Source organism: Acomys russatus, chromosome 19 (assembly GCF_903995435.1).
Source record: "Acomys russatus chromosome 19, mAcoRus1.1, whole genome shotgun sequence".
Taxonomy (NCBI): domain Eukaryota; kingdom Metazoa; phylum Chordata; class Mammalia; order Rodentia; family Muridae; genus Acomys; species Acomys russatus.
Window position 1 is genome coordinate 36,217,070 of NC_067155.1, and position 26,371 is coordinate 36,243,440.

General features: G+C 52.5%; 1 protein-coding gene across 1 annotated transcript in view; it reads left to right on the forward strand.

Moving 5' to 3' along the window:
- The window catches only part of Iqce (IQ motif containing E), a 41,771-nt gene extending 16,590 nt beyond the window's left edge, over positions 1-25,181 (forward strand). Inside the window, exons 9-24 of the mRNA XM_051161163.1 lie at positions 1,699-1,771; positions 2,003-2,052; positions 4,862-5,025; positions 6,024-6,079; positions 7,538-7,749; positions 10,110-10,214; positions 10,447-10,539; positions 11,156-11,246; positions 13,584-13,772; positions 15,130-15,153; positions 16,858-16,977; positions 17,321-17,448; positions 18,216-18,316; positions 19,682-19,765; positions 24,033-24,281; positions 24,795-25,181. Coding sequence (XP_051017120.1) covers positions 1,699-1,771; positions 2,003-2,052; positions 4,862-5,025; positions 6,024-6,079; positions 7,538-7,749; positions 10,110-10,214; positions 10,447-10,539; positions 11,156-11,246; positions 13,584-13,772; positions 15,130-15,153; positions 16,858-16,977; positions 17,321-17,448; positions 18,216-18,316; positions 19,682-19,765; positions 24,033-24,281; positions 24,795-24,937 — 1,882 coding nt within the window. The 3' untranslated portion in view covers positions 24,938-25,181. The remainder of the gene's footprint in view (positions 1-1,698; positions 1,772-2,002; positions 2,053-4,861; positions 5,026-6,023; positions 6,080-7,537; positions 7,750-10,109; positions 10,215-10,446; positions 10,540-11,155; positions 11,247-13,583; positions 13,773-15,129; positions 15,154-16,857; positions 16,978-17,320; positions 17,449-18,215; positions 18,317-19,681; positions 19,766-24,032; positions 24,282-24,794) is intronic.
- Positions 25,182-26,371: the final 1,190 nt, after the last annotated feature.

Below are 26,371 nucleotides of genomic sequence, written 5' to 3' on the forward strand. Positions count from 1 at the left end.
CCTAGGCAGGTGCTCTACCACTGAGCCACACCCCAGCCCCTCACTGGGGGATTCTAGGCAGGGGCTCTACCACTGAGCCACACCCCAGCCCCTCACTGGGGGGTTCTAGGCAGGTGCTCTACCACTGGGCCACACCCCCAGCCCCTAACTGGGGGATTCTAGGCAGGTGCTCTACCACTGGGCCACACCCCAGACCCTCACTGGGGGATTCTAGGCAGGTGCTCTACCACTGAGCCACACCCCAGCCCCTCACTGGGGGATTCTAGGCAGGTGCTCTACCACTGAGTCACACCCCTGCCCCTCACTGGGGGATTCTAGGCAGGTGCTCTACCACTGAGCCACACCCCAGCCCCTCACTGGCAGATTCTAGGCAGGTGCTCTACCACTGAGTCACACCCCCGCCCCTCACTGGGGGATTCTAGGCGGGTACTCTACCACTGTGCCACACCCCAGTCCTGTTTTCACTTTTAATTTTGAGACAAGATCTTGAATTGACCAGGCAGACAGGCCTTGAACTTTCCTGTCTCAGATCCGGAGGATCCTGTATGACAGGACTGCATGTTTAGGCTCAGCTTTCTGTTTGATTCGAATTCCCTCCAAACTTTGTTAGGAAGCAGCATTTCTCATTAATTTTTACTCCCGTCCCCACCCCTATCAGTTTGCAGGTCACCTCTAATCTCCAGTGTGAACATTCTGGGTCTGGATTCCAAAGCCTCTCAGTAGGCAGTGTGCACATGCACACACATTCATGAGTGCTCACATACTCGCACGGCCCTCACTGCTTGCGCACACACACATATACACATGGCCCTTGCTGCTTACACACACACACACACACACACACACACACACACACACTGCCCTCACTGCTTACATACACAGACATACACACACACACACACACACTGCCCTCACTGCTTACACACACACACACACACACACACACACACACACACACGGTCCTTGCTCCTCCTCCTCTCTGGTCTCTCTAGGGTAAGGGGTAATCTTAGATGTGGTTAAGTCGATTTCAGGAAAACTGAGGCAACCTGTCTGTGCCCACATCCCAACTCCTGTGGCATTTCTGCCCCTCACTTGTTTCTTGATGAAATTAGGTAGCACAGCCTGGGTGCATGCCAATCTCCTCTTGTGTGCCCTCAGCTCTGCTTCCTCCTGTGCCTTCTTTCTGAAGCTTGTGACACGTTAAGGGCAAGGTGACGGCGCTGATAGTGGCAGAGGAGCAAAGGGCTTGCTTTTATTTTTTTTCCCATCTTGTGTTAAGACAGTGTCACGCTATATAGCCCAGGCTGAGCTGGAGTTAACAGTCCTTATGCACCGGCCTTCTGAGTGCTAGGATGACGTGAGCATGGCAGCACACCTGCCGCTCCAGTTCTTGCTATAAAGCTGGCTGTTCTGCTCGGAGGGAGGGTAGGCCAGAGTCCTCTGGACTGGCCCAGTACTTCAGGGCAACCTTGTTTAGAGAAAAGCCATAAGTCAATGGTCTGTGGGCTCAACTAAGGGGAGGGTGGCTGATGCCACCCAGAACACTGTCTGGCGTGATCGTTGCAGAAGTCTGGCCTCAATGTGGTCGAAACCAATGCTAGACTTCTCTCTCCTATTGCTGCTCCCTCTCTTTCTTCCTCTGCCCGTCCCCTGGGGGCTGGTCCCACCACCATGCTCACTCTGAACTTGGGTTTCCAGCAAACTGCAGACAGACATGAAGACCACCAACCTGGAGGAGATGCGCATTGCCGTGGAGACATACTATGAAGAGGTGTGTGTGCCCCCTGAAATGCCAGTGGGAAGGAGCCTCATGCTGCTGTTCTGAAACGTGCAACTGCGCCTGCATTCAGGTTCAGAGGGCGTGCAGAGGTTGCCTGGCCCAGCCATGGTGTAGTGTTCGATCCCTGTGCAAAGCCAGAATTGGGAAGCTGACTGTAGATGCCGGGAAAGCGGTCCGTCCCTTCTCCTGTGTTTCTGACGCCTTCTCTTTGGACCCTCACAGATCCATCGTCTGCAGACCCTCTTGGCAAGTTCTGAAGCCATGGGAAAGAAGTACGATGTCACGCGGGGCCTGTGTCACGCTTCCTTGTGCTGTCAAGGCTGCTCTGAAGGCTGAGTGGTCTTTACCTGCCGCTGCCTTGCTCTGCCTTTCCTTGGCAGCTGTGCAATGCTTACTGTGGGGGTGGGGCATGGTTACATTCATGTGTATATGAACATGTGTGTATGTATGGAGACCACCAGTCAACCTCAAGGGTCTTCCCCTATTGATGTCTCTCCACCCTATTTTCTGAAGCAGTCTCTCACTGAGCCTGGAGCCCCTGGTACCCTCCTGTCTGTGTCTCCCCAGTGCTGGGATTACAGGCCTGCACTGCCAGCGCCTGACTTGTGAGCTCGGGTGCTGCAGCCCTCATGGTTATATGAGAGCTTTCTCGTTAATCCTTCCACCAAACCCTTCCCACATGCTCCTGACGGCCACATCGATGCATAGCCATTGGCTTTGTTACAGCATCATTCATTCTGCCTGCTGACAGCCACACGCATCCATGCTCCAAGAAAGGGGGGGGGGAGGAATGGGGGGGCCATAGCCGCTTCCAGTTTAGAACTGGAGAGTGCCAGTTTTCAGAGCAGCTCCACTTTACTTGTTTGAAACAAGCTTTTTTTTTTTTTTTTTTTTTTGATGCTTGCTTAAGTTTTTTCAAATTAAAGTCTCTTAACTGTGTAGGTTTGCATCTTATCTTTTCCAAACAATACAATGCCAAAGCGTGGTGGCGCACGCCTTTAATCCTAGTGCTTGGGAGGCAGAGGCAGGTGGATCACTGTGACAGGCCAGCTTGGTCTACAAAGCGAGTCCAGGACAGCCAAGGCTACACAGAGAAGCCATGTCTCGAAAAACCAAAAGAGTAAAATAAAACGTATTATATATTTTTTTATAAAGAAATATGTATATACATATAAGTGTATGCACACACACACGACAGAGCTGCCCATACGCAGGCCTCTGCAGGTATGGCTGTGCTTTTTCTCTTTGCCCACAGTCACTCCAAACAGCAGTTGGAAAGCATTCTCTTAAAAAGCCAGATAGAGCTGAAGAGGTGGCTCCATGGTAAAACATTAGTCTGACGTGCAAAAGCAAATCGAGACGCGGCCGCACATGCACCTGTAATCCTAGCGCTGTTGGGGTAGGTGATGGGTGAGTCCAGGGGGCCAGAGGATGACACAGTAGAGAGATCCACGAGACTTGCTGGCTGCCAGCCTAGCTCTAGGTTCCGTGATGGACCCTATCTCCAGGGTGGAGAGTGGTAGAACAGGCCACCTTCCTCTAGTGCCGTACCCCGTGCACACATGCACGTACACCATACACACCCATGCACACAAACACCAGAAAAGTGGAATTGTTTCTGTTCTTTACAGAAAGTAAATATCCTGTGACATCCTAGGGGCACAGAATTAGTAAATACTGAACCACTGCTCCTGGGCCAGTGGATTCAGGCTTGGGTCCTTAGATTAACTGGTCACATGGCCAACAAAGACGAGATGGAGACTGGTTTTGAGTGTGTTCCTCTTCAAAAGACTTTGAACCAGAGGCCAACAGAGCTGCACTGTAGCCTTGGGCCCACTAGGGGGCGCTTGGCACCATGCTGTAGAACCACTTTTATTTTAGTGTCTTATTTATTTACTCACGTGCTGGGTAAGAATTTTAACAACAGAGTTATGTCCCAAACTCATTCCAGGGCCACTTTATACACCAGCACAAAATGAAAAAAATAAAATAGATGTGGGCCAAGTAACACACCCGTCTCAATCCAGTATGCAGGAAATGGGGGCAGAAGGACCCGAGTTCCAGGAGAGCCTGGGGTATATATGGAGACCCAGTCTCAAAGGTGGGGAGCACTGAGGACAGTTGGTAAAGTGCTTGCCTGGCATTCAGGCAACGCTGGGTTCTGTCCCAACGCTGCATAAACTGGTCATGGTGGTACGCACCTGCCCTCGGGGAGGTAGAGGAGAAAGGTCAGAAGTTTAAGGTCATTCTGTGCTCTATAGTTCAAGGCTAACCTCAGATGGGTAAAACCCTGTGTCAAAAAGGATAAAATAGAATAAGCCAGGCGCGGTGGTGCGCACCTTTAGTCTCCGCACTCTACAAAAGTGAGGCCAGGATAGCCAGGACTCATACACAAAGAAACCCTGTCTTGAAAAACAAAAATTACATGAAAAGAGTGGAATTGATCCTGTTGTTGGAGCTAGCACGTCACTGATGTGGGGCTACAGTTAGTTTTCTGTCTGATAAGATTCATGTGCATGGGCCAGTCTGACCTCAGAACCTGGTAAGAAGCTATCTTCCTGTTTGGGATGTTGCTGAGTCAGTTTAAAAGTATGACCCTCAGCCTGTCTCTCACTTACCCCTGTGACCCTCAGCCTATCTCTAACTTATCTCTGTGACCCTCAGCCTGTCTCTTGCTTACCCCAATGACCCTCAGCCTGTCTCTCACTTACCCCAGTGACCCTCAGCCTATCTCTAACTTATCTCTGTGACCCTCAGCCTCTCTCTTGCTTACCCCTGTGACCCTCACCTGTCTCTCACTTACCCCAGTGACCCTCACCTGTCTCTCACTTACCCCTGTGACCCTCACCTGTCTCTCACTTAGCCCAGTGACCCTCAGCCTGTCTCTCACTTAGCCCAGTGACCCTCACCTGTCTCTCACTTACCCCAGTGACCCTCACCTGTCTCTCACTTACCCCTGTGACCCTCACCTGTCTCTCACTTAGCCCAGTGACCCTCACCTGTCTCTCACTTACCCCAGTGACCCTCAGCCTGTCTCTCACTTACCCCAGTGACCCTCACCTGTCTCTCGCTTACCCCCAGGCCCATGATGGAGAAGAAGATGGGTGTAAAGAGGCAGAGGAAGATGAGCAGTGCCCTGCTGAACTTGACCCGGAGTGTGCAGGAGCTGACAGAGGAGAACCAGAGCCTCAAGGAGGACCTGGATCGCATGCTGAGCAATTCTCCCACAGTCTCCAAAATGAAGGGTATCTTTCCACAGGCCATTCACACAGGGAGACACAAGGAGAAGCCAAGTCATGGCTTGTTCTGTGGTAAAAGATAGGAAGGGGACCCCATTCAAAGATGGAGACCTAGGTCACAGGCCTCATAGCAGACATATGCCCTTACCTGTGCAAAAGGGATTGTCAGTCGAACTGCACAGTGGTCCAGGGAGAGTCCAAGTGGCCTGGAAGCACGCCTAGGAGAGCTGTAAGTTCTGGGGCGCTTGCTTTGTGCAGCAGGACTGGGGATGGAACCCTACTGTGGACTAGGGGGGTACTCTACTCCTGATGCACCCCAGACCCTAGGACCGGGGCTTTTTGTGTGTGCTATGGAGGGGACAGAGTTGACGTTTTGGGGAGGAGGAGGAATGATTGCGGTCTGAGGCAGGTACCAGCCATGCTGGAGAAGTGGATATGCTGGTCCTGGGCAGAAAGACAGAAGCAAGTGAAGGTGCCCTGCAAGGTGGGCACTGGGGAAGGGCAGTGGAGTCTTCAGCCTGCGGGCATTTAGAAGATTGGCCAGTGAGGGCCAGCTAGTAGCGCATGCTCAGCAGCGGCCAGTGAGGCAGTTTCAAAGCCTCCAGTCTCAGGTCTGAAGAGGGAGGTTAGAGTTTGGAGTCTAGCAAACCAGAAATCAGTTAGGCTGGGCGTGTAGCTCAGCTGGGAGAGTGCTTGCCCAGCATGCGTGGAGCCCTGAGTTTGATTCCCCGTCACTGCGTAAACCAGGCGTGATAGTGCTTGTATCTCGGCACACAGGAGATGGAGGCAGAAGGATTAGAAGTTCAAGGTCCTGCTCAGTTATATAGTAAGTTCGAAGCCAGCCTGGCCTACATGAGCTAAGGAACCCTCAGGTGACAAGCCCCTGCCCCACTGGGGTCTGTGGCTTGCCTGTCAGCCTGGGGAGGCTGAGTCCATGCCCAAGACAAGTGATCCTACTACAAGGCCTGTGGGCACTGTCTTGTAAACCCCGTTGCTCTCCATAGGTTACGTAGACTGGAGCAAGCCCCGGCTGCTGAGACGCATTGCAGAGCTAGAAAAGGTAAGTGCAGGCAAGTCTAATGTCCCCTTACTCAGGGTCCACCCAGGCCAACGAACCGGTACTGTCTGGTTTAGTGGGGGATACATTGTTGCGGGATGAGCTAAGTCACTGGACACAGGGTGCTCCCCCCCAGGGAAGACCATGCACCTTGCATGTCTGGGCAAGACATGAAATTGTGTCATTTACAGGCCTCGATTCATAGAGGGCCAAGCCCGAGAACCCATAGCTATGACCATGAAACACATGCGGTCTAGCCTGGTGCATGCATACGTCTTCTAAACTTTTATACAATATTCAGATTCTTAGGAGTCTCTTCATCTACACTGCTGACCAGCAGACACTGGAGGCTAGCTAGCAGTTCCTCATCCCCCACCCCCACACCAGTCCCACGGAGGCAGCTGATTCTAGGGAACCTGTCTGTCCTGTAAGGGTCTTGAGATAGTATGCCAGGGATGTAACTTAGTGACATAGCGCCTACCTGGAATCTAGGTAAGGAGAAGGGACCTGGCTCAGTAATAGAGCACCTGCTAAGAGACCACAGTAAGAGAGAGACTGGGCTGCAGCTCAGTGGCAGAGTATGTGCTTGGAATGCTTCCTCGAGGGCCTAGATTGCTCCAGTGAGGGCCTGGGGGTGTGGCTAAGCCTAGATTGCTCCAGTGAGGGCCTGGGGGTGTGGCTAAGCCTAGATTGCTCCAGTGAGGGCCTGGGGGTGTGGCTCAGCACTAGAGCGCCTGCTGTTGGAAGAGCAGGTGTGTGACTTAGTACAGGGCTTGCCCAGCATGGGTTGCATCTCCAATATTGAAAGAACATAAGTTGTGAACTAGAGTCCCCTGGGTGTGCAGAGCCTAAGGGAGAATGTCTTAAATACAGTCACGCCGCACACGGTGGCACACACCTGTAATCCCAGCATTCAGGAGGCAGAGGCAGATCTCTTGTGAGTTAGAGGCCAGCCTGATATACAAAGTGAGTCCAGGACAGCCAAGGCTACACAGAGAAACCCTGTCTCAAAAACAAAAAACAAAACAAAACAAAACAAAAAAAACAAGAACAAAATACATTAACAGAGAGAAAGCAAAAGAAGTTTCTGTTATGGGGAAATATTTTATAAGGAAAGCATGCTGGGAAATAAAGGAAACCCAGATACATATGGAGGCCCAATAGGAAAGGTCTAAGGAGACAGGAGTTGTTTTCAAACAGTTGAAGGTCAAACACAAGGGTTGGAAATAGTCCTCCTCACCTTCCTACCACCTCCCTGATAGTGCTGCCATGTCCCGCCTCTGGGCCTGGCCCACACTCTCCCACTTTGGGTTTTGGCTGCTGGAAAGGGTATCTTTCCAGTATAGTGGTCCTGCTGACTCTGCACCCACTGTGAAGCTTTTCCCATACACCCAGGCTGCCTCTGGGTCTCAAACAGGGGTAATGTTTTGTTTTTTTTTTAAATGCCTTTGTTGCCCACAGAAAGTGAATTCCTCAGAAAGCCCAAAACCGTCTACTTCAGAGCTGGTCAAGTCGAGTCCCCTGCCCCGCTCCTCATCCAGCAGCTCAGTGCAAAAGCAGCCAAAAGGGGACCAGCCCAAAGGGGATCCGCCGGAGGACCAAGAGCATCTCCGAACCGTGATGAGCCTGAAAGCGGAGCGGAGCGCACTGCAGTCACAGCTGCTGGAGAAGGAGTAAGTGTCTGCAGACTTGGGACTTGTGTGAAGTGCTCAGCCTGTGCACCCCACATTCCATGCCACTAAACACCTGTGTGACAGGTAGGGCAGCACTTGCCTGCCATCTCAGCACTCAAAGGGGTGTAGGCAAGATAGATGACAAGTTCAAGGTCGGCCTCTGTGACTTAGTTACTTTTAAATTGCTGTGATAAAGCCATGACTGAGGCCACCAGCCCTGGCTACCCAGAAACTTGTTGGAAATGATGAGCCCAGGCCCCACCCACATGAAAGGTGCTGTGGGAAGCAGAGCCTATGGCCCCTGCCTGGGAACTCCCAGGGCCCCCCATGCACGCTCCACTCACCTGGATGCTACTTGGGATTACAGGCCTAACCCCCCCCCCCAACCCACCCTTCTCCCTCACACTCCGCCCTGCCCTGCCTGACCTGTGGCTGGTTGAGAGGTTAGCATTTGGGGCCCTGCCCACCTCTGGTTGTGTCCACTTGAGAGCTGGTTGGGAGATGCACGGCTTTGGGCTCTGTCCCCCCACCCCCCAAGCTAGTTAGGGTTGCAGTGTTTGGAGCCCTGCTCAGCTGGAGAGCTTAGGAACGAAGGCCCCGGCCACTGGAAAGCAAGGCAGAGAAGCAGATCCTCCCCAGCTGTGGCATACAGCTGGAATCCCAGCACATGAGAGGCTGAGGCAGGAGAATATCTAGTTTGAGGTAAGACAGGCTACATAGCGAAACTCAAAACCCCAAGATCTGAGGATGTAATCCAGTGGTCCAGTAATCACCTGGCATGTGGGCGGTAATCCAGTGGTCCAGTAGTCACCTGGCAGGTGGGCGGTAATCCAGTGGCACAGTAGTCGCCTGGCAGGTGGGCGGTAATCCAGTGGCGCAGTAGTTGCTGGGCAGGTGGGCTATAATCCAGTGGTCCAGTAGTCACCTGGCAGGTGAGCTGTAATCCAGTAGTCCAATAGTCGCCCAGCATGTGGGCATGTAGGCCACCTTAAATTTCAAGCCCTAGAACCAGGGGATTGGGAGAAGGCAAAATAAAAGTTCAGACCTGCACACTGTGACCATGTATCAAAAAAAAGCAATCCATGGGAAGGTTTTTAAATCATGCTGATGGACCTGAGAAATGGGTCAGCAGTTAAAGGCGCTTGCCCCCGAGTCTGCTGGCGTGCGTTAGATCCTGGGAGCCACATGACAAGAGGACAGAACCAGCTTCCACAGGTTTTCCTCTAACCACCATATGTGCACATGGTGGTCAGTGTACATAAAAACATACATTATATATATTTGATACATTTGTTTTTGTTTTTGTTTTTGTTTTTCAAGATGGAGGTTTCTCCGTGTAACCTTGGCTGTCCTGGACTCACTTTGTAGATCAGGCTGGCCTTGAATTCACAGAGATCTGCCTACCTCTGCTCCCTGAGTGCTGGGATTAAAGGCATGCGCCACCATACCTGGCCATGTTTTTAAAATATATAAAATAATTATATATAAATAGTATATATAAAAATAATTTAAATAACATTGATTGTTTTAAAGTGACTTCTGCGTATCTGTTAAACTGTTATCAATGTTAAATAAGCCAGAAACCCCACAGCTGTCTCCTCACAGTGATCTGCCTGCCCCTGCCTCCCAAGTGCAGGGATTAAAGGTGTGCACCACCATGCCTGGCTTTTTAAAGTTTTTTTTTAATGTTTTGGGTTTGAGTTTTTTGTTTTGTTTTGTTTTTGTTTTTTGAGACAGGGTTTCTCTGTGTAGCCCTGGCTGTCCTGGACTCACTTTGTAGACCAGGCTGGCCTCGAACTCACAGAGATCTGCCTGCCTCTGCCTCCCGAGTGCTGGGATTAAAGGCGTGTGCCCTTGCTATGTGACAGTCACCTTGCTACACACTCAAGGAGGTGCTCATTTAACATGGAGATTACAGGAGCTGGAGAGGCGGGGTTACCAGCAGTAAGTGGCAGGTCTGAGTTTCAAACAGTCTCATCCAAGGCCCGTAGACGTGGTGCCACCCATAAGCAGTGTCCCAGTCTCAGCCAAAGCAAAGCAAGTCCTTCCTGCACTCAGATACTGCACTGAGGAAGGTGCTGTGTCACTTATGTGTCCTTTAGGTCTCCGTCTCAGGGGAGGATCTTACCTGCTTTTGTTTCTGTTGACCCCACCCGGTGACAGTCCCTTCACAGGCGTCTGCAGCGCTGCAGCACAGTCAGCGCACTCAGAGATGCCCTGGCACTGTCATTAGAACCACAGGCCCATCAATGTCCACTGTGAAGGAAGGATGCAGGGTCACGTGGTCCAGGAAGCATCCCTCAGCTTGCAGTAGCCTTGGGTCTTGTGGCCAAGGAAACGTCTCCACTTGTGTCTCTCAGCCTAGAGATGAAGCAGCTGCTACAGGCCAAGATCGGCTTGCAGAAGGAGCTGGAGATGGCCAGGGAAAGCGAGGAGGAGAGACGGGAGCGGGAGCAGGCTTTGAGGTAAGTACTCTCAAGTGTTAAGTAGCATTTTGACCTTTTGGTTTTGTCTCGGTTTGTTTGACCCAGGATTGCCCTGTGTTGTGCAAACTGGCCCCAGTTTGCACTTTCCCAGCTTCACCTTCTCAGTTGTCAGAACCACATTTGCAGGGTCGCGTGGTCCAGAAAGCATCCCTCAGCTTGCCTTAGCCCTGGGTCTTGAGGCCAAGGAAACTTCTCTGCTTGTGTCTCTCAGCCTAGAGATAAAGCAGCTGCTACAGGCCAAGATCGGCTTGCAGAAGGAGCTGGAGCTGGCCAGGGAAAGGGACGAGGAGAGACAGGCTTTGAGGTAAGTACTCTGGGTGGTAAGTAGCATTTTGACGGTTTGGTTTTGTCTCGGTTTGTTTGACCCCGGATCGCCCTGTGTTGTGCAAACTAGCCTCAGTTTGCACTTTGCCAGCTTCACCTTATCACCTTGTCAGAACCACATTTGCTGAGATCACAAGTGCGTGCCTGTGCCCCGGGATACCCTGGGTTTGTTTGTGACAGGGTTCCATGTACCCGACTCTGGTTCTGAACTTGTTATGTCACCAAGAGGGACCTTGAACTTCTTAAAGCCTTCTGCCTCCAACCGGCAAGGGCTAGGCTTATCAGTGTGTGCTACCACACTGTTTTCTGGGCTACTGGAGATAGACCAGGCAGGCACTCTACCACAGACCAGCATCTCAGCCCCCTTCTCCAACTCTGATGGCATTTCAGGAATGGTGCTGAGCCCAGCTGCCTCAGCCTGCCCTTGCAGGCTCTCAGGACACAGGTGACAGCTTAGAAAGGCCCGGCAGGGGTGGTCCTGGTGGCTATCAGAACTGGAGCCTGTAGTTCTCATAGTCTGTCCCCATGTGGCACTGCCCATACCACTGCGTGACCCAGTGACAACTAAGGTGTCACCTTTTCCCTTTGCACTTTAGAGAGAAAATTGAAGCACTCACCAACAAGTGTCAAGAGCTGGAAGAAGCTAAGAGACAAGAGAGAGACTCTTTGGAGGCAGTGACTCCTGAGGTACCACGAGGCTGTGTTTCCTCGACTTTGGGCACGACAGGGCTTGTCGCCATTGTCTTCACAGGCAACTCCTCCATGGTCCTCCATCTGTCACCTGCCCTAATGGTCTCTGTAACCCAGTGATCTGTGTAGAAGCCTCAGGCTGCCCTTGGGTCTTAGGCAGTTTGGATGTGGTAGATGCAGCTCTGAGGAGGGGAGAGAAACAGCCCAGTTCTAACCTGCATAGATGTGAGTTCCAGAACATGCTGCCTAGCCAGGAATCCTGCTGCACCCTCACTGTCCCTCCCCAAACCCCATATTTGTTTTATTGATTTTGTAGGGCTAGATAGAACCTGGCAGCTCTACCACTGAGTCACACCCCAGCCCTTCCCTGGGGGATTCTAGGCAGGGGCTCTACCACTGAGCCACACCCCAGCCCTTCCCTGGGGGATTCTAGGCAGGGGCTCTACCACTGAGCCACACCCCAGCCCTTCCCTGGGGGATTCTAGGCAGGGGCTCTACCACTGAGCCACACCCCAGCCCCTCACTGGGGGATTCTAGGCAGGGGCTCTACCACTGAGCCATACCCCAGCCCCTCCCTGGGGGATTCTAGGCAGGTGCTCTACCACCAAACTGTACTCCTAGCCTTCTTACTAAGTTTTATTTTCAGACAGGGTCTCACCTAGTCACCTAGGCTGACCTTGAATTTAGGATTCTTCGGCCTCAGCTTCTTAAATGCTGAGATTATATAGGCCTGTGCCATCAGGCTTCCCCTCTTTTTCTTTCTCAGGACTTGCTGTCAAGTAAGGCTTTATGGTTGTAAAGGTCCCCTTGGTATGGTCTACCTCCAAAGGTCTGTGAGAGGCCCTCTGGTCCCTGTTCTCCAGGCTGTCACCACCTGCATATCCAGGAGCTAGACTGCACCCCTTGTGAGGGCACCTGACACAAGCACAGGTGGAAAGTAGTACCTTGGGGCCTAAACTCCTGTGTCCACTCCGTGCCCCAGGAGGGCCTGGTATGTGAATGCCTAATAAGTAAACCTTTGGGTGCCATATGCATGGTGGTGTAGGCAGAGGCAGGAGGATGGAGAGTTCAAGGCCAGCCTGGGGGCCCGAGGAGACGATTCCCTCTTAGTACGGACACATCATGGCAAATTGGTAACAGAAACCAGGGCTTGCCGGCTACAGCCTACATGCAGACCCAGTGAGGGTTTTTTTTTTTTTTTTCCTTGCGAGACTAAAGCAGAGAACGATAGAACAGCGCACCTGACGCCCTCCTCTGGCCTCTGTGAACAAACAGCTCCACAAGCTTACACACACAGCAAATAGACAGAGTGAACGGGGTGCGTGAGTTTGGGCAGGAAGCTGTCACCAGAGAGCCGAGGCCTTCACTGTGAGCAGGGCAGGACATGAGGAGCACGTGGCTCAGCATGAAATCAGCTGGTTTGAACAGTCATGGTGACCTCTGACCTCCGAGCCTTGGGGCATCCTAGTTGCTGGATACCTGGTCCTGGGTGACTGAGAAGAAAATACACCACCTTGGTGCCTGAAAGGGTAGAGTGTGGCTGGGCCTGTGAGTTGCCTACACTGCCTCCCTCACGGGAGCACCCTTCTTGTCCTAAGGTCTGTCCTACCTGCCCAGGGCCAGCCAGGCCACCCATGTCAAAACACCTTAAAGTAGAGCAGATGAAGATGTTGGTTTGGATGCTGACTTGCACAGTTGATGTGTGCGTGTCATGTGGCTGGGAACGCTGTGCGGCAGCATGCTTCTCCACTGACTATGCCTTCAATTTATGTGGTGGGGTACACATGGACAAGCAGGCAGGGCTGGCTGGCCAGGGAGCCCCAGGGATCTGCCCCTCTCTGCCTCTCCAGTGCTGAGATTACAAGCATATGCTGCCACACCTGGCTTTTTACACAGATGCTAAGCGTCAAACACAGGTCCTCATGCTTGTGCGGCTAGCCATATTACCGACTGAGCCAGCTCCCCAGCCTTGAACCTGCCTTTGGATGTGAGAAAAAAATATCCCAATAATTTTAATTTTATTGAGAGGAGCCCTGGTGGGTGGCAGATTTCAAGGGCTCTACCTAGAAATCAGCGGTGTTTCAATGGTACAGTTCCTGCCTTTTCCTACCAAAAACCACACAGGAAGTATTCCAAATCCCATTTTTATCATACCGCATTAATCTTTAAAAAGAGACCCCCAAAAATGACTGCGACCGCTCCAGGCTCAGACTTTGTTTCATTAAGTCTGCTGTCTGATGAGTGAGGCCTGGGAGGTAATATCCTGGTTAATATCCTGTCCGCTGGCGGCTGCTGACATCTCTGTAGAAGCCTGCCCCCTTTCATTTCCTGCAGGCCCACCCAGAGCTCCACGCATCCTCACCCTGCAGCAGGCACTCCGAGCCAGACTCCAACAATGAGCCCGACTCCCACAACAGTGCCAATGAGAGGGACGGCTCTCAGACCCCCACCCCGTGCTCCGAAGAGAGGAGAGAGGCTGCCATCAGGACCCTGCAGGCCCAGTGGAAAGCCCACAGGCACAAGGTGAGCTTCCTGGTCCATCCAGCTGCAGAAAACATCTGGTGTTCATGTGCTTCATTCCCGGTGTGTTTTGCACAGCCACCCTACCACCAGTGGTGCTCAAGCAGGATGGCTCTTGGAAGGTGAGGCTGCTAGCCTGGCCTTGAGGAAGGAGAGAGGATGCATGCCTGTAAACCCAGTACCGAAGAAGACCAGGAGTTGAAGGTCACCCTAACTGCATGAGACCATCTCCTAAAACAAACTAGTGCCAGTCCAGTGGACTGGCCTTGGCCATCTTGAGTGGCCACAGGACTGTGTTTCTAGTTGCAGTTTCGCTGGTGTAAGTGGCATTTGCTCAGCATTGGCCATGGGTCGAGGTGCCCCTGAGGAGACAGGGCAAGCCTTATTTTTAGGTAGATAGCAGTTTCAGAGCAAGGATTTGTTGGATGCCCCTCCCTCCTGCCTACTGTCCTTCACTACGGGCTCAGATTCTCTTATTTATTGAATCTCGTAAAAAGTTAGCTGCAGTCATTCAGTATTCAAATTGTCCCAGGGCTGGTCACAAGAGCCCCTCTGCTCTGGCCTTTGTAGCTGTTGTCTTACGGAGCCCGTCATTGATCTCTGGCGAAAGAAGGCTCCCAGGCTACTCTGTGCCGTACATACCTGGACCTTGTCATTAGCATCGTAGAAGCCACTTGTCGACTCGTGCCACTCGTCAGCCCTGCTAGCCATTGTAGAAACTGGGGCAATGCAGGAGCGGGTGAGAGTGGGCTGGATGCCATCGAAGTGCAGCCTAAGCGCGAAGCATCACTCTGGCGAGTGCGCACCCTCAGCTGGGTCGGATCTATTAACCAGAAGTAGCTCTAAGGACAGAAAGGCTGGTCATGACAGCGGGAGCATGAGGCAGCTGGTCACACTGTGTCCCCAGCCAGGCAGCAGGGAGACTTGGTTCCAGCGCCCAGTCCATGGCGTGGTGCCACCTTAGGCTGGGTCTTCCCAAACAATTAACTTAGTCTAAAGAGCCTCTCCCAGACACACCCTAAGGTATGTTTCCATGGTGGTCTAAACCCAGTTACATTATGACAATTAACTGTCACATACTCTAGTGAGAAGGTTTTTTAGTTGTTGTTGTTTTTTGTTGTTAATTTTTTGGTTTTTCAAGACATGGCTTCTCTGTGTAGCCTTGGCAATCTTTGTAGACAATCTTTGTAGACCAGGCTGGCTTCGAACTCACAGAGATCTGCCTGCATCCGCCTCCCGAGTGCTGGGATTAAAGGCGTGCGCCACTGCACCGGGCTGTGAGATTCTTTGAGGGAACGGGAACCGCCATTGAGACTTCACTCTGCTCACATTAATTCATTTCTCAACTTCCTTATTTCAGAAAAGGAAAGCAGCTCTGGATGAGGTAAGCCTTTTTTAACTGTGGTATAAAGTAACCTAGAAGCAGTGGGGACGTGTGGAGGTGTGAGAGCGTGGTGTACACACCCCTGTGTAGGGGATGCCCCCACCCATGTGGTGGAGGTCTGAGGAAGAAGGTGGAGCCTGCTCTGTCACTTTCAGGATACTCCCCTGAGACAGGGCCCACCACTGAGCCTGAAACGAGGCTGGCCGTAGCACTAGAGCAGCCATCCAGCAGCCCAGGTGGGCTACCACTGAGCCGTGTTCCCAGATGCAGATATGACACCGTGAAGTTTCCAGCCCGTGCCTACTCTAATCTCTTGGGGCTTGTGCTTTGAAGGCAAATGGACAGCCATGTACACAATGACCAATGAGCCAAAGTGAAGGGCAGTAACTGAGGCCAGAGACATCCAGCCCTAGCTGGAGACTGAGCTCTGGCCCTGGCTGTATGTAAGAACACATGGTGTCCAGGCTGAAGCCTAGCCCCAGGTGAGCTAATCTAAGTGGCAGGCCGAAGAGCAAAAATGAACGTCTGGGCAGGAGAAGCCTCACAGAGGAGGACTTAACAGTACACGGCTGCTATCAGCTACTTCAGACTGAAGCTGGAGAGAGGAGACTTACAAACATGTTCAGGGCTAGCCTGGACAATGTGGCAAAAACCTGGTCTCAAAATGAAAATACAGAAAAGGCTGCAAGCATGGCTTAGCAGTAGAGCACCTCCCTAGAATCCCCCAGTGAGGGGCTGGGGTGTGGCTCAGTGGTAGAGCCCCTGCCTAGAATCCCCCAGTGAGGGGCTGGGGTGTGGCTCAGTGGTAGAGCACCTGCCTAGAATCCCCCAGTGAGGGGCTGGGGTGTGGCTCAGTGGTAGAGTCCCTGCCTAGGATCTCCCAGTGAGGGGCTGGGGTGTGGCTCAGTGGTAGAGCCCCTGCCTAGAATCCCCCAGTGAGGGGCTGGGGTGTGGCTCAGTGGTAGAGCACCTGCCTAGAATCCCCCAGTGAGGGGCTGGGGTGTGGCTCAGTGGTAGAGTCCCTGCCTAGGATCTCCCAGTGAGGGGCTGGGGTGTGGCTCAGTGGTAGAGCCCCTGCCTAGAATCCCCCAGTGAGGGGCTGGGGTGTGGCTCAGTGGTAGAATGCTTACCCAGCATGCACAAGGCCCTGGGTTCAGATTCAATACTTAAACACAGAAGAATATCTTGCTGTAGCTTTTATGACTGAAGTGTGCATGCATGCGTGTGTGTGCGCGTGCGTGCATGCGTGCGTGCAGGAAGTAGGGAAAGCATATGAAAGCATCTGTGGAAGCCATACCAGCATGTGAAGTCTAGAGGGCAGACACTGTGGCACACATCTGTAATTCCAGGACTTGGGGCAGAAACAGGAGGTTTAACCCACCAGAGCTACATAGCAAGACCCTGACTCAAAACACCCGAACAATGGGTAAAGGCTGACCTGACATTAGCAGCAACTGTAACTGAGCTCAGTCAGTGGTTCAGCCTTGTTCAGGGTTGGTTTACTCAGGCGACCAGCATGCACCTTCCGCTGCCTCCGAGACAGGCAGGTGCACAAGCACGCAGGTTTAGGAGGAGCAGGGAGGTGGGGGGAGCCACTGTGATATGCCCCTGAGGTTATGGGCCAGGAAGAATTTTCTCCATTCCTCTGAATCTCCACCCAGTACTGTCTTCTAGAAACTGAGTCCTTCCCTCTTTTCCTGCCAGGCAGCAACTGTGCTCCAGGCAGCCTTCAGGGGACACCTAGCTCGCTCAAAGCTGGTACATAGCAAAGCCCCAGACTCCAGATCTCCAAGCCTGCCGGGCCTTCCCAGCAGTCCCCACCAGGTAACTGGATAGATGGACACTAGCTGCTCAGCCCCTCACACTGCTTCAACAGTGGAATCTCAAGCCCTTTATAGTCCCCTAGCCTTCCTGGCTGGACAGATATGCCTATTACCCCACCCATCCATCGACGGGGACAGCCCAGCACTGACCCCTCTGATATATCCTGGGTGGAGTTAGCCTTGAAATCCCAAGCTAGCATGCCTCACAGTGACTGCAGTGGCTGATGGGGAACACTATTGGGGGTGCAGCTGGGAGGCCACCTCCCCTCCTGGCTTGGACATTGCATGCTGCATTTGGAGACATCAGGGTGGACCCACACAGGTCTCTCTTCTGTTCTCATTAGCTGCAGAGCTCTCCCACACCCCGTGTCCCAAGCCCCGTCTCCCTGCCTGAAGACAGCCCAGCACTAGAGGAGGCCATCGCTGTCATCCAGTCCGTCCTCCGGGGATACCTGGCTCAGGCCAGGTTCATGTGAGTGGGGCCACAGGCACCTTTGTACTGTTATGGCAGGGGCAGGGGGTGGGAACACCCATTTTGGAGCCCACCAGGACTCCAGCTGGACTCATTACGATGTGTTGTCATGGCATTTGCTGTGTGACCATGGCCTGGCAGTTCACCTTAGCAACTGTTAGGCCTTTGGGGACATTTTTGCCTCACTTCAGGTATTGTTTGGGCCAGAGGCTCTCACCCTCTGGAGAAGACCTTTCTAGAATGCGTCTTCACGATGTGGGGGAAGCAAGTATGTGTGTGGACACCCTATGGAACAGGGCCCATAAGCGGGTGGGCGCTGAAGGCTTGAGCTCACATACTGACCCTTTTAAAAGACAAATATAGCTTGGCACAGTGGCACACGCCTCTCATCCCAGCACTCCAGAGGCTGGAAAGCAGAAATATGAGTTCGAGATCAGCCTGGGCTATATAAAAAGTTGTGATCAAACCTGAGCTGTATGGTGGGTTCCAAGCTAGTCTGGGCTACAGAGTGAGTTTGCAGCCAGCCTAGGTTATTTAGCAAGACAGTTTAGACTGAGCACCCTGAGCTCAGAGGGGCCTTGAGGGCCTGAACCAAGGACACAAGACTCTCAGGGCCAGCAGTGTCAGGGCCCAAGGCATACTTGTGCAGTGTCTCACCTGTAGAAGTGGCTGCCGCCCTGTGTGTCAGAGTGCTGCAGCAGGCAGGCCAGGCCAGGGTGGCCCGAGTTCTCCAGCCCCTGCCTCAGCCAGAGCTTCCTGTCTTCCAGTGCCAGCAGCTGCAGAGGGATCACCGACTCAGCTCAGAAGGAAGCTGTTTTAGCCAGGCCCTGGACGCCCACCTCCCCACCCTGCCTTGCAGCTTCTCGCGGTAATTTCATTCAGTTGGGTCTGCCACAAGGGGGAGGTAGCCCTCTAAGGGTTAAGCCAAAAGAAGGCTAGGTAAGAATGCAATGGGAGGGCTGGAGAGATGGCTCAGAGGTTAAGAGCACTGGCTGCTCTTCCAGAGGTCCTGAGTTCAATTCCCAGCAACCACATGGTGGCTCACAACCATCTAAAATGAGATCTGTGCTCTCTTCTGGTGTGCAGGTGTGCTTGCAGGTAGAATATTATACATAATAAATAAATAAATCTTTAAAAAAAAAAAAAAAAAAGAATGCAATGGGCTTTGTCCCCAGTGTTAGGTGCCTCAACCAACCTAAGTTCATGTATACCAGAAGACCCACTTGTCTCCGTTGCAGTAGACTCCATTGGTGATGGCAGTAGCATGCGCCCCTTGTCCCTGGTACCCACAAGCTGTGTAGTCACAGCCTTTGTGGCTTTTGTTTCTTCAGGCCTGGAGTCAGAGTTTCTCCTGATTGCTTATTTAGGGACCATTGCTTACATTGCCTTTTCAGCTCCATTAAAGTCCCAAAGCTGGTTGAGGATGTAACTTAGTGGTTTAGTGGCTTACATATGAATGTATACAAACACACACACACACACACACACACACACACACACACACACACACACACACACAGATTATAGAACCAAAAAGAAGCCAGGCAGTGGTGGCAACACATGCCTGTAATCCCAGAACTCGGAGGCAGACGAAAGCAGATCTCTGGGAGTTCGAGGGCAGCCTGGTCCACAAAGTGAGTCCAGGACAGCCAAGGCTACACATAGGAACCCTGTCTTGAAAAACCAAGAGAGAGAAAAAAAGACAAAACAAACAGCACCTGAGAAATGATACCTAAGGTTAACTCTGGCTTCTACCCACACATAAACACGTGCACACATACACAAGCATGCACACAGAAAGCTCTGTCACTGGCTAAGAATTCTGGCCTGTACTGAGGTGCAGGCCCTGTAGGCTCCCGCTTTGGGGCATCCCTCCTTACAAGTGAAGACCTGGGCTAGATAACCCAGCAGTCCACTGGCACATGCGTCCTGCTGGTCTGTGGATGTGCCTGCGACTCCTGCCTTGATGCATTGATGAGGATGAGCAAGAGGCTGCTAGGCACTTGGGTCATGTTAGATGTAGAAGTTCACCTAAGGGTCCACGCATGCACGTGACACCCCAGGGAGCTGAATCCACTGGTACTTCGCAGAAACAGCTGTGTACTGAGCCCCTGGGTGTCGGGTAGAACTGAAAAGGGCTGGCAGGGTCTGACAGGTGCTGGTTGCTGGGAACAGGAGGGGTGGGTGGTACTGCCTAGGACTGGCGTGCCTTATACAGAATGGGGTCCTTCAGGCGTGGACAGCCAGGAGAGCAGTGGGGAGACTGCCAAGGATGAAGATGAGGCAGAGGAGCCGGCAGCCTTGCAGCCCTGCTCAGGTAAATGTGTGGCAGTGGTGGTCAGGGTGGCACCTTCCCAAGCAAGCCCCAACTCTGATGGCAGGACAGGTAAACAGTGAAGGCAAGGCTGTGACTGTGACTCCAACCTCACCCAGACACTGTGGCTGACTGACCCACAGCCTGACTAGTAGCTTTCTCTATTGTTTTTGTTTTCTTTTGGGGGTACTTGAGATGGAACCCAGGGCCTTAATCATGCTAGAGAAGTGATCTGTTGGGCCACACCCCATCCCCTCACTAGGACATTCTGGGTAGGTGCTCTACCCCCAAGCCACACCCCAGCCCCTCACTGGGGGATTCTAGGCAGGGGCTCTACCCCTGAGCCACACCCCAGCCCCTCATTGGGGGATTCTAGGCAGGTGCTCTACCCCTGAGCCACACCCCAGCCCCTCACTGGGGGATTCTAGGCAGGGGCTCTACCACTGACCCACACCCCCAGCCCCTCACTGAGGGATTCTAGGCAGGGGCTCTACCCCTTTCCACACCCCAGCCCCTCACTGGGGGATTCTAGGCAGGTGCTCTACCCCTGAGCCACACCCCAGCCCCTCACTGGGGGATTCTAGGCAGGGGCTCTACCACTGACCCACACCCCCAGCCCCTCACTGAGGGATTCTAGGCAGGTGCTCTACCCCTTTCCACACCCCAGCCCCTCACTGGGGGATTCTGGGCACGTGCTCTACCCCTGAGCCACACCCCAGCCCCTCACTGGGGGATTCTAGGTAGGTGCTCTACCCTGAGCCACACCCCAGCCCCTCACTGGGGGATTCTAGGCAGGTGCTCTACCACTGAGCCACACCCCAGCCCCTCACTGGGAGATTCTAGGCAGGGGCTCTACCACTGACCCACACCCCAGCCCCTCACTGGGGGATTTTAGGCAGGTGCTCCACCCCTGAGCCACACTTCAGCCCCTCACTAGGGGATTCTAGGCAGGGGCTCTACCACTGAGCCACACCCCAGCCCCTCACTGGGGGATTCTAGGCAGGGGCTCTACCACTGAGCCACACTTCAGCCCCCACAATAAGGGATGCTCTGCCATTGGCGCATTCTCAGCTTTTCCATCGGGTGCAGTTGGGGCATTGTAGACATATACTGTACAGCTGAGCCATATTTCCAACCCTTAGCTGGTTCTGACTGGATCAATCACTCCCCTTCAGGTCCCAGGGGCCCCACAGAGCCTATTTAGGGGAACCTCCTGCCACACCAGGCTTAACCTGTTGTCACATTTGACTCACATTCACTTGAGCTGTCACTTTCCAAGCTGTGCCAGAGTTCTAAAACTGTGAGCTTTGCTGTTGTCTCCAAATCCTTGTCTGCACAGTACAGTGAAGCCAAGACAGAAGCCTTCAGATTTCAGAGAAGGCAGGCACACAGACAACAGAACCCCAAAGCCACTACCAGCCCGCAGTCCTCTAGGCAGGCCCCCAAAGGCCCTAGACTGTTCTTCCACGAAGCCATCTGTGCTGAGCTCACCAGGTCCACTGTCTGCTGACCTTTAAATTATTTGGTCAGGCTTTCTGTTTATGCTGCCCTTTCCTTCTCTTGTCAAGTGGAATTTTAAAGTGGCAGATCCATCACCTGTGTAGACTGGCCCAGACGTAGCCACTGCCCAGCAGGCACTGACCCCGGGGTGTGCATTCGTGTGAGAAGCTCAAGTGATGCCCTAGGTCTGAGCTGACAGTGTTGGGATGTTGGTTTGTTGTTGTGACAGGATCTCACTCCCTGGCCCAGGGCAGCCCTTAGCTGACAGTCTTCCTTGTCCGTCCCTCCCAAGGCGTAACAGGCGTTACAGGCATAAGAGCCGCATGCAGCCCCTGCTTGTGATTTTAAAGAAAACTGAATGCAGCCTGGGCACAGTGGCACACACCTTTAATCCCAGCACTCGGGAGGCAGAGGCAGGCGGATCGCTGTGAGTTCAAGGCCAGCCTGGTCTACAAAGTGAGTCCAGGACAGCCAAGGCTACACAGAGAAACCCTGTCTTAAAAAGAAAGAAGAAAAAGAAAGAAAACTGAATGCAGCAGTGCCTGCCTTCAATCCTAGCAAAGGCAAGAAGGTGCGGTGGTCCAGACTGGACCAGCCACACAGTGACTTTGAGGCTAGCCTGAGTTACAGGACTCTGGCTTATAAAAGAAAGGCAGGGAGGGGCTGGAGAAGTGGCTCAGTGGTTAAGAGCACTGTCTGCTCTTCCAAAGAACCTGGGTTCAATCCCCAGCACCCTCATGCCAGCTCACAGCTACCTGTAACTCCAGTTCCAAGGGATCTGACTCCTACATACCAATGCACATAAAATAAAACTAAATAAAATATAATTACCAAGCCGGGCGTGGTGGCACACGCCTTTAATCCCAGCACTCGGAAGCAGAGGCAGGCGGATCGCTGTGAGTTCGAGGCCAGCCTGGTCCACAAAGTGAGTCCTGGACGGCCAAGGCTAACACAGAGAGACCCTGTCTCGAAAAAAACAAAAAAATACCAAGAAGAGACTTGATACCCTATGAGCATATACAGGGGGAGGAAGTCCCCCTCAGGCACAGTCATAGGGGAGGGGAGTAAGGGGAAAATGGGAGGGAGGGAGGGAAGAATGGGGGGATACAAGGGATGGGATAACCATTGAGATGTAACAAGAATAAAATTTTTTTTAAATGTGAAAAAAATAATAATTAAAGGGGCACTTGGAAAGATGTTTCATTAATTAAGAACACTGGCTGCTCTTGCTGTGAGCTTGGGTTCAGTTCCTAGCATGCACATGGTGGCTCACAATTCTCAGTAACCACAATTCCAAGGGACCTACAGGCTCTGCACACATGTGCTGGTGCAGACATACATGCAGGCAAAACACACATAAAATAACACACACACCTTTGGTTTTTGTTTGTTTTGATTTTTCAAGACAAGGTTTATCTGTTATAGCGTTGGCTGTCGGAGAACTCACTCGGTAAGCCACAGAGGCCTCAAACTAAGAGTTCCACCTGCCTCTAACCCCGCCTCCTGTACTAGAGTTAAAGGTGTGCACCACTACCTCCTGGAAAAACTTTTTAAAAAACATTTATTTATTAATTTATCATTATGCATACATGAACACCTGCAGGCCAGAAAAGGCAGGAAAGGCAGATCACATTATAGATGTTTGTGAGCCACCATGTGGTTGCTGAGAATTGAACTCGGGACCTCTGGAGGAGCAGTCAGTTCCCTTAACCTCTGAGCCATCTTTCCAGCCCCCATGGAAAAACTTTTTTTTTAAAGATTTATTTATTTATTATGTATACAGCATTCTGCCTGCAGGCCAGAAGAGATGATTGTGAGCCACCATGTGGTTGCTGGAAATTGAACTCATGACCTTTGGAAGAACAGTCAGTGCTCTTAACCTCTGAGCCATCTCTCCAGCCCTGAAAAACTTTTTTAAAAAGCTTTTTGTTGTTGTTTTATTTTTTGAGACAGAGTCTCTGTTACCCTTGGTTGTCCTGGACTCACTTTGTAGACCAGGCTGGCCTGGAACTCACAGTAATACGCCTGCCTCTGCCTCTCGAGTGCTGGAATTAATGGCGTGCACCACCACGCCCATCAGTTTTCTTTTTTTTTTTTTTTAAAGAATAGTGGAGGGGAGGGAAGAAGAGGACATGAGAAAGAGGAAAGGGGAGAGAGAGCAGAAGAAGGAAGGAGGAAGAAAAGGAAAATAAAAAATAAAGCCTAGTGCCACAAGCTAAAATTTCAGGATTCCAGAAGCTGAGGCAGAAAATCGTAACTTAAGGCTCACCAGGGCTACATAGCAAGACCCTATCTCAAAACCAAACCAAAACACAAATGGTCATGGAGAAGAAATTCAGGGCAAGTGTCAGTGGGTGAGGCACTTGCTGCACATGAGGACCTGTCCATAGCACTGTGTAAAGCAAGGCACATTGGGGCGTAAACCCAGACCTCCTGTGAGGACATGGAGGAGGGAAGATGCAGCATCGAGCCACAGAAACCCTGCTGCAGACATTGTGGAAGGTGAGGACCCCCACCCGAGGTGTTCCTTGCACCTCTGCATCAGCACCATGGTACACAGATAGATGCCTACACACAGAGAGATCGTGAAATAGAATAAAAGGAAATAAGGTTAGTGGCAGACATTGCTTCCTGAGGTTGCAGTGTATCTAAACTGTGGAGGGAGCTGTGAAGGTGAGGTGGGGGGCAGCCATATCATCTGTTTCATGGTTGGGTTGGAATCTTCTTTTTAAATCTCATCAGTAACTTACCATTTCCCCCTCATCTTTAGGAGCAACAACAGTGGGGCTCCCTGCCAAGGAGGAGCTGAGGGAGCCCTCTGAAGTTGAACCTGCCCCCTCCTCACTACCACCCTCAGTCCCCCAAGAGACCTCCTCGGCCTCTGCCCAAGGTGGCCATTGGGACTGCCCATCCCCATCCAGTCTGGAGGCGGTGTCTCTGTCCAGTGTGAAGGATGTGACGTGTTCAGGTGTGTGCGAGGAAAGGAGCAGCAGCACCGGAAGTGCAAGACTGTCCCTAGGTATGTCCCTTCTGCCTCATCTCAGCTTCCCACCAGACAGAGCAGGTACCAAGGGTATGGGGGAGGGGTTCATCCAAGGACCTGCTTACACTCCGTGGCTGTGATGCCTTCTGCATGTTTTTGTTTCCTGAGCTAAGCTTGCTCTGTAGTCCAGGCTGGCCTTAAACTCAACGTATGGCCCGGCAAGCCTCGAATTTATCATCCTTGTCCCTTCTTCTTTGGCCTCCCAAGTGCTGGCGTTACAGGGGTGCACCACCATGCCCAGCTTGCCACGTGTTTGAATGTCAGCAGCTGCCAGACTGTCACAAGAGAAGGGACTAACCAGAGGCCACGCAGTGGTGTGCTGGTGGGCCCTTGGCTGTGTGGGTGAGGCTTCAGGAACTGATCATGGCCCTATGTGCAGCTCACAGTCTGTCTACACCCTGTCACTGAAAAACTCTGTCTTGGGGGGGAAAAAAAAGCCCTGTCACTGTCTCCAGGTGGCTGACCACCCTCTCTGATTCATTTCAACAGAGCCCTCTCCCCAAGGACTGGAGCCCGAGTCACCACCACCTGAAGAGGACAACTGCTCCGATGACTCCGATGACTCTGATGACTCTGATGACATTATCTTTTCGCCATTTCTGCCCAGGAAGAAAAGCCCCTCCCCATTCTAGGTCCCTAGTCATTGCCTCCAGGTGAGGTGGCTGTAGGCCAAGTTAGAGGACTCGCTGACTGACTTTGAGACAATGACCTATCTTGCTAGGGAAAGAGTCCTGCCTAGGGAACACCTCAGCCATCAGTTTTCTTAACGTGTTGTGCCTGTGCCTTTGAGGGATCCTGGTGGCTCTATGCCACTCTCTGGGGAGGGTGGGTGACCACCTCCCTCTTCCATCTCTGGCTGCAGCCTGTATGCTTCCAGTGCCCGTAGATATGTCCACCCCAAAACAGGCAGCAGGCAGGAGTCCTGCAAAGATGAGAACTCTTGGAAACTACAACCTGCTCTTGATCTTGGGGGGCCCAGCCTTCCTCATCCTGTGCTGCTCAGTGCCTTAACAGGTGACACAGCTAAGTCTCCTGTTCCCACAGCCAAATGTAGTCATACCAGAGCCAGCAAGAAGCTATGGTCATCAGGGTCCACAACTGAGCCCCTGTCCCATGGACTCCTTATCCCCCTCCGCCCCGCCCTGCGCCCCCCCCCCCCCGCTCTTATACCGCACCACCTCCGTCCCCCTGGGAGAGTACCAGGCAATCTCACACAGAGTGGTACAGCTGCCACCGAGGGGCAGCCAGGGGACAGATTCCACAGGTCACCCTGTGTAACAGCAGAGAGTAGGGCCAGGAGACAGCCCATCATCCCAGAGGAGATAAGTCTTGGGGAAGGACAATTTCCAATATGGCCCTGCCACTGGGTGTGCAGAGGCACCTGCAGACCACCAGTGTCACCTGGCCCTCTCATCATCCAGAAGCTTGGAGTGTTGGTCTCCTGTCTGTGGGTGAGAATGAGGGACTTTGGGTCTATTTCCCAAGTGTCCTCTCCAGAGTGCCTGTGGGACTGGGTGCTGGTGATCTCACTACTTTCTGGCCCCATAGGCACTTGTCTCAGGAAAAAAAGCAAAAACTAATGTTAGAAGGTTCTTTCTTGGTCTAGACCAGTGGGGAGATCCAAGAGGTTTGCTTTTAGGGACCATTTTAACTCATGACACCCACCTCCGCAGAACACTTGCTTGATGCTGCATATAGCATGCTGGGCACAGGAAGCTCAGCAAGTAGTTAGGCTTGGCTGGTCAGGCCAGGAAGAGGAAGCCCAGCTTTGGCTTCCTGCCCCAAGAAGGACTAAATGACCCTAATACTGTGATGGGACCAAGTACAGCTGCCCTACCCCTTTTCTCCACCAGGGGGCAAAACCCAACTCTGCCAGGACCCTGGCCGTCTTACTTGGCCTGTAGGCTGCCTGACAAGTTAGTTTTCTTGCCTGGGCACTGGTGGTAATTTTACCAACACGGCAGCTAAATAGAGCCCGCTGTAGATCTGCCTCCCTGTCACAACCTGGGTGTGTTCCTTGTGATTGGCCCCACCCACTAAGGCACAAGATGGCAGCTACAGGTGGC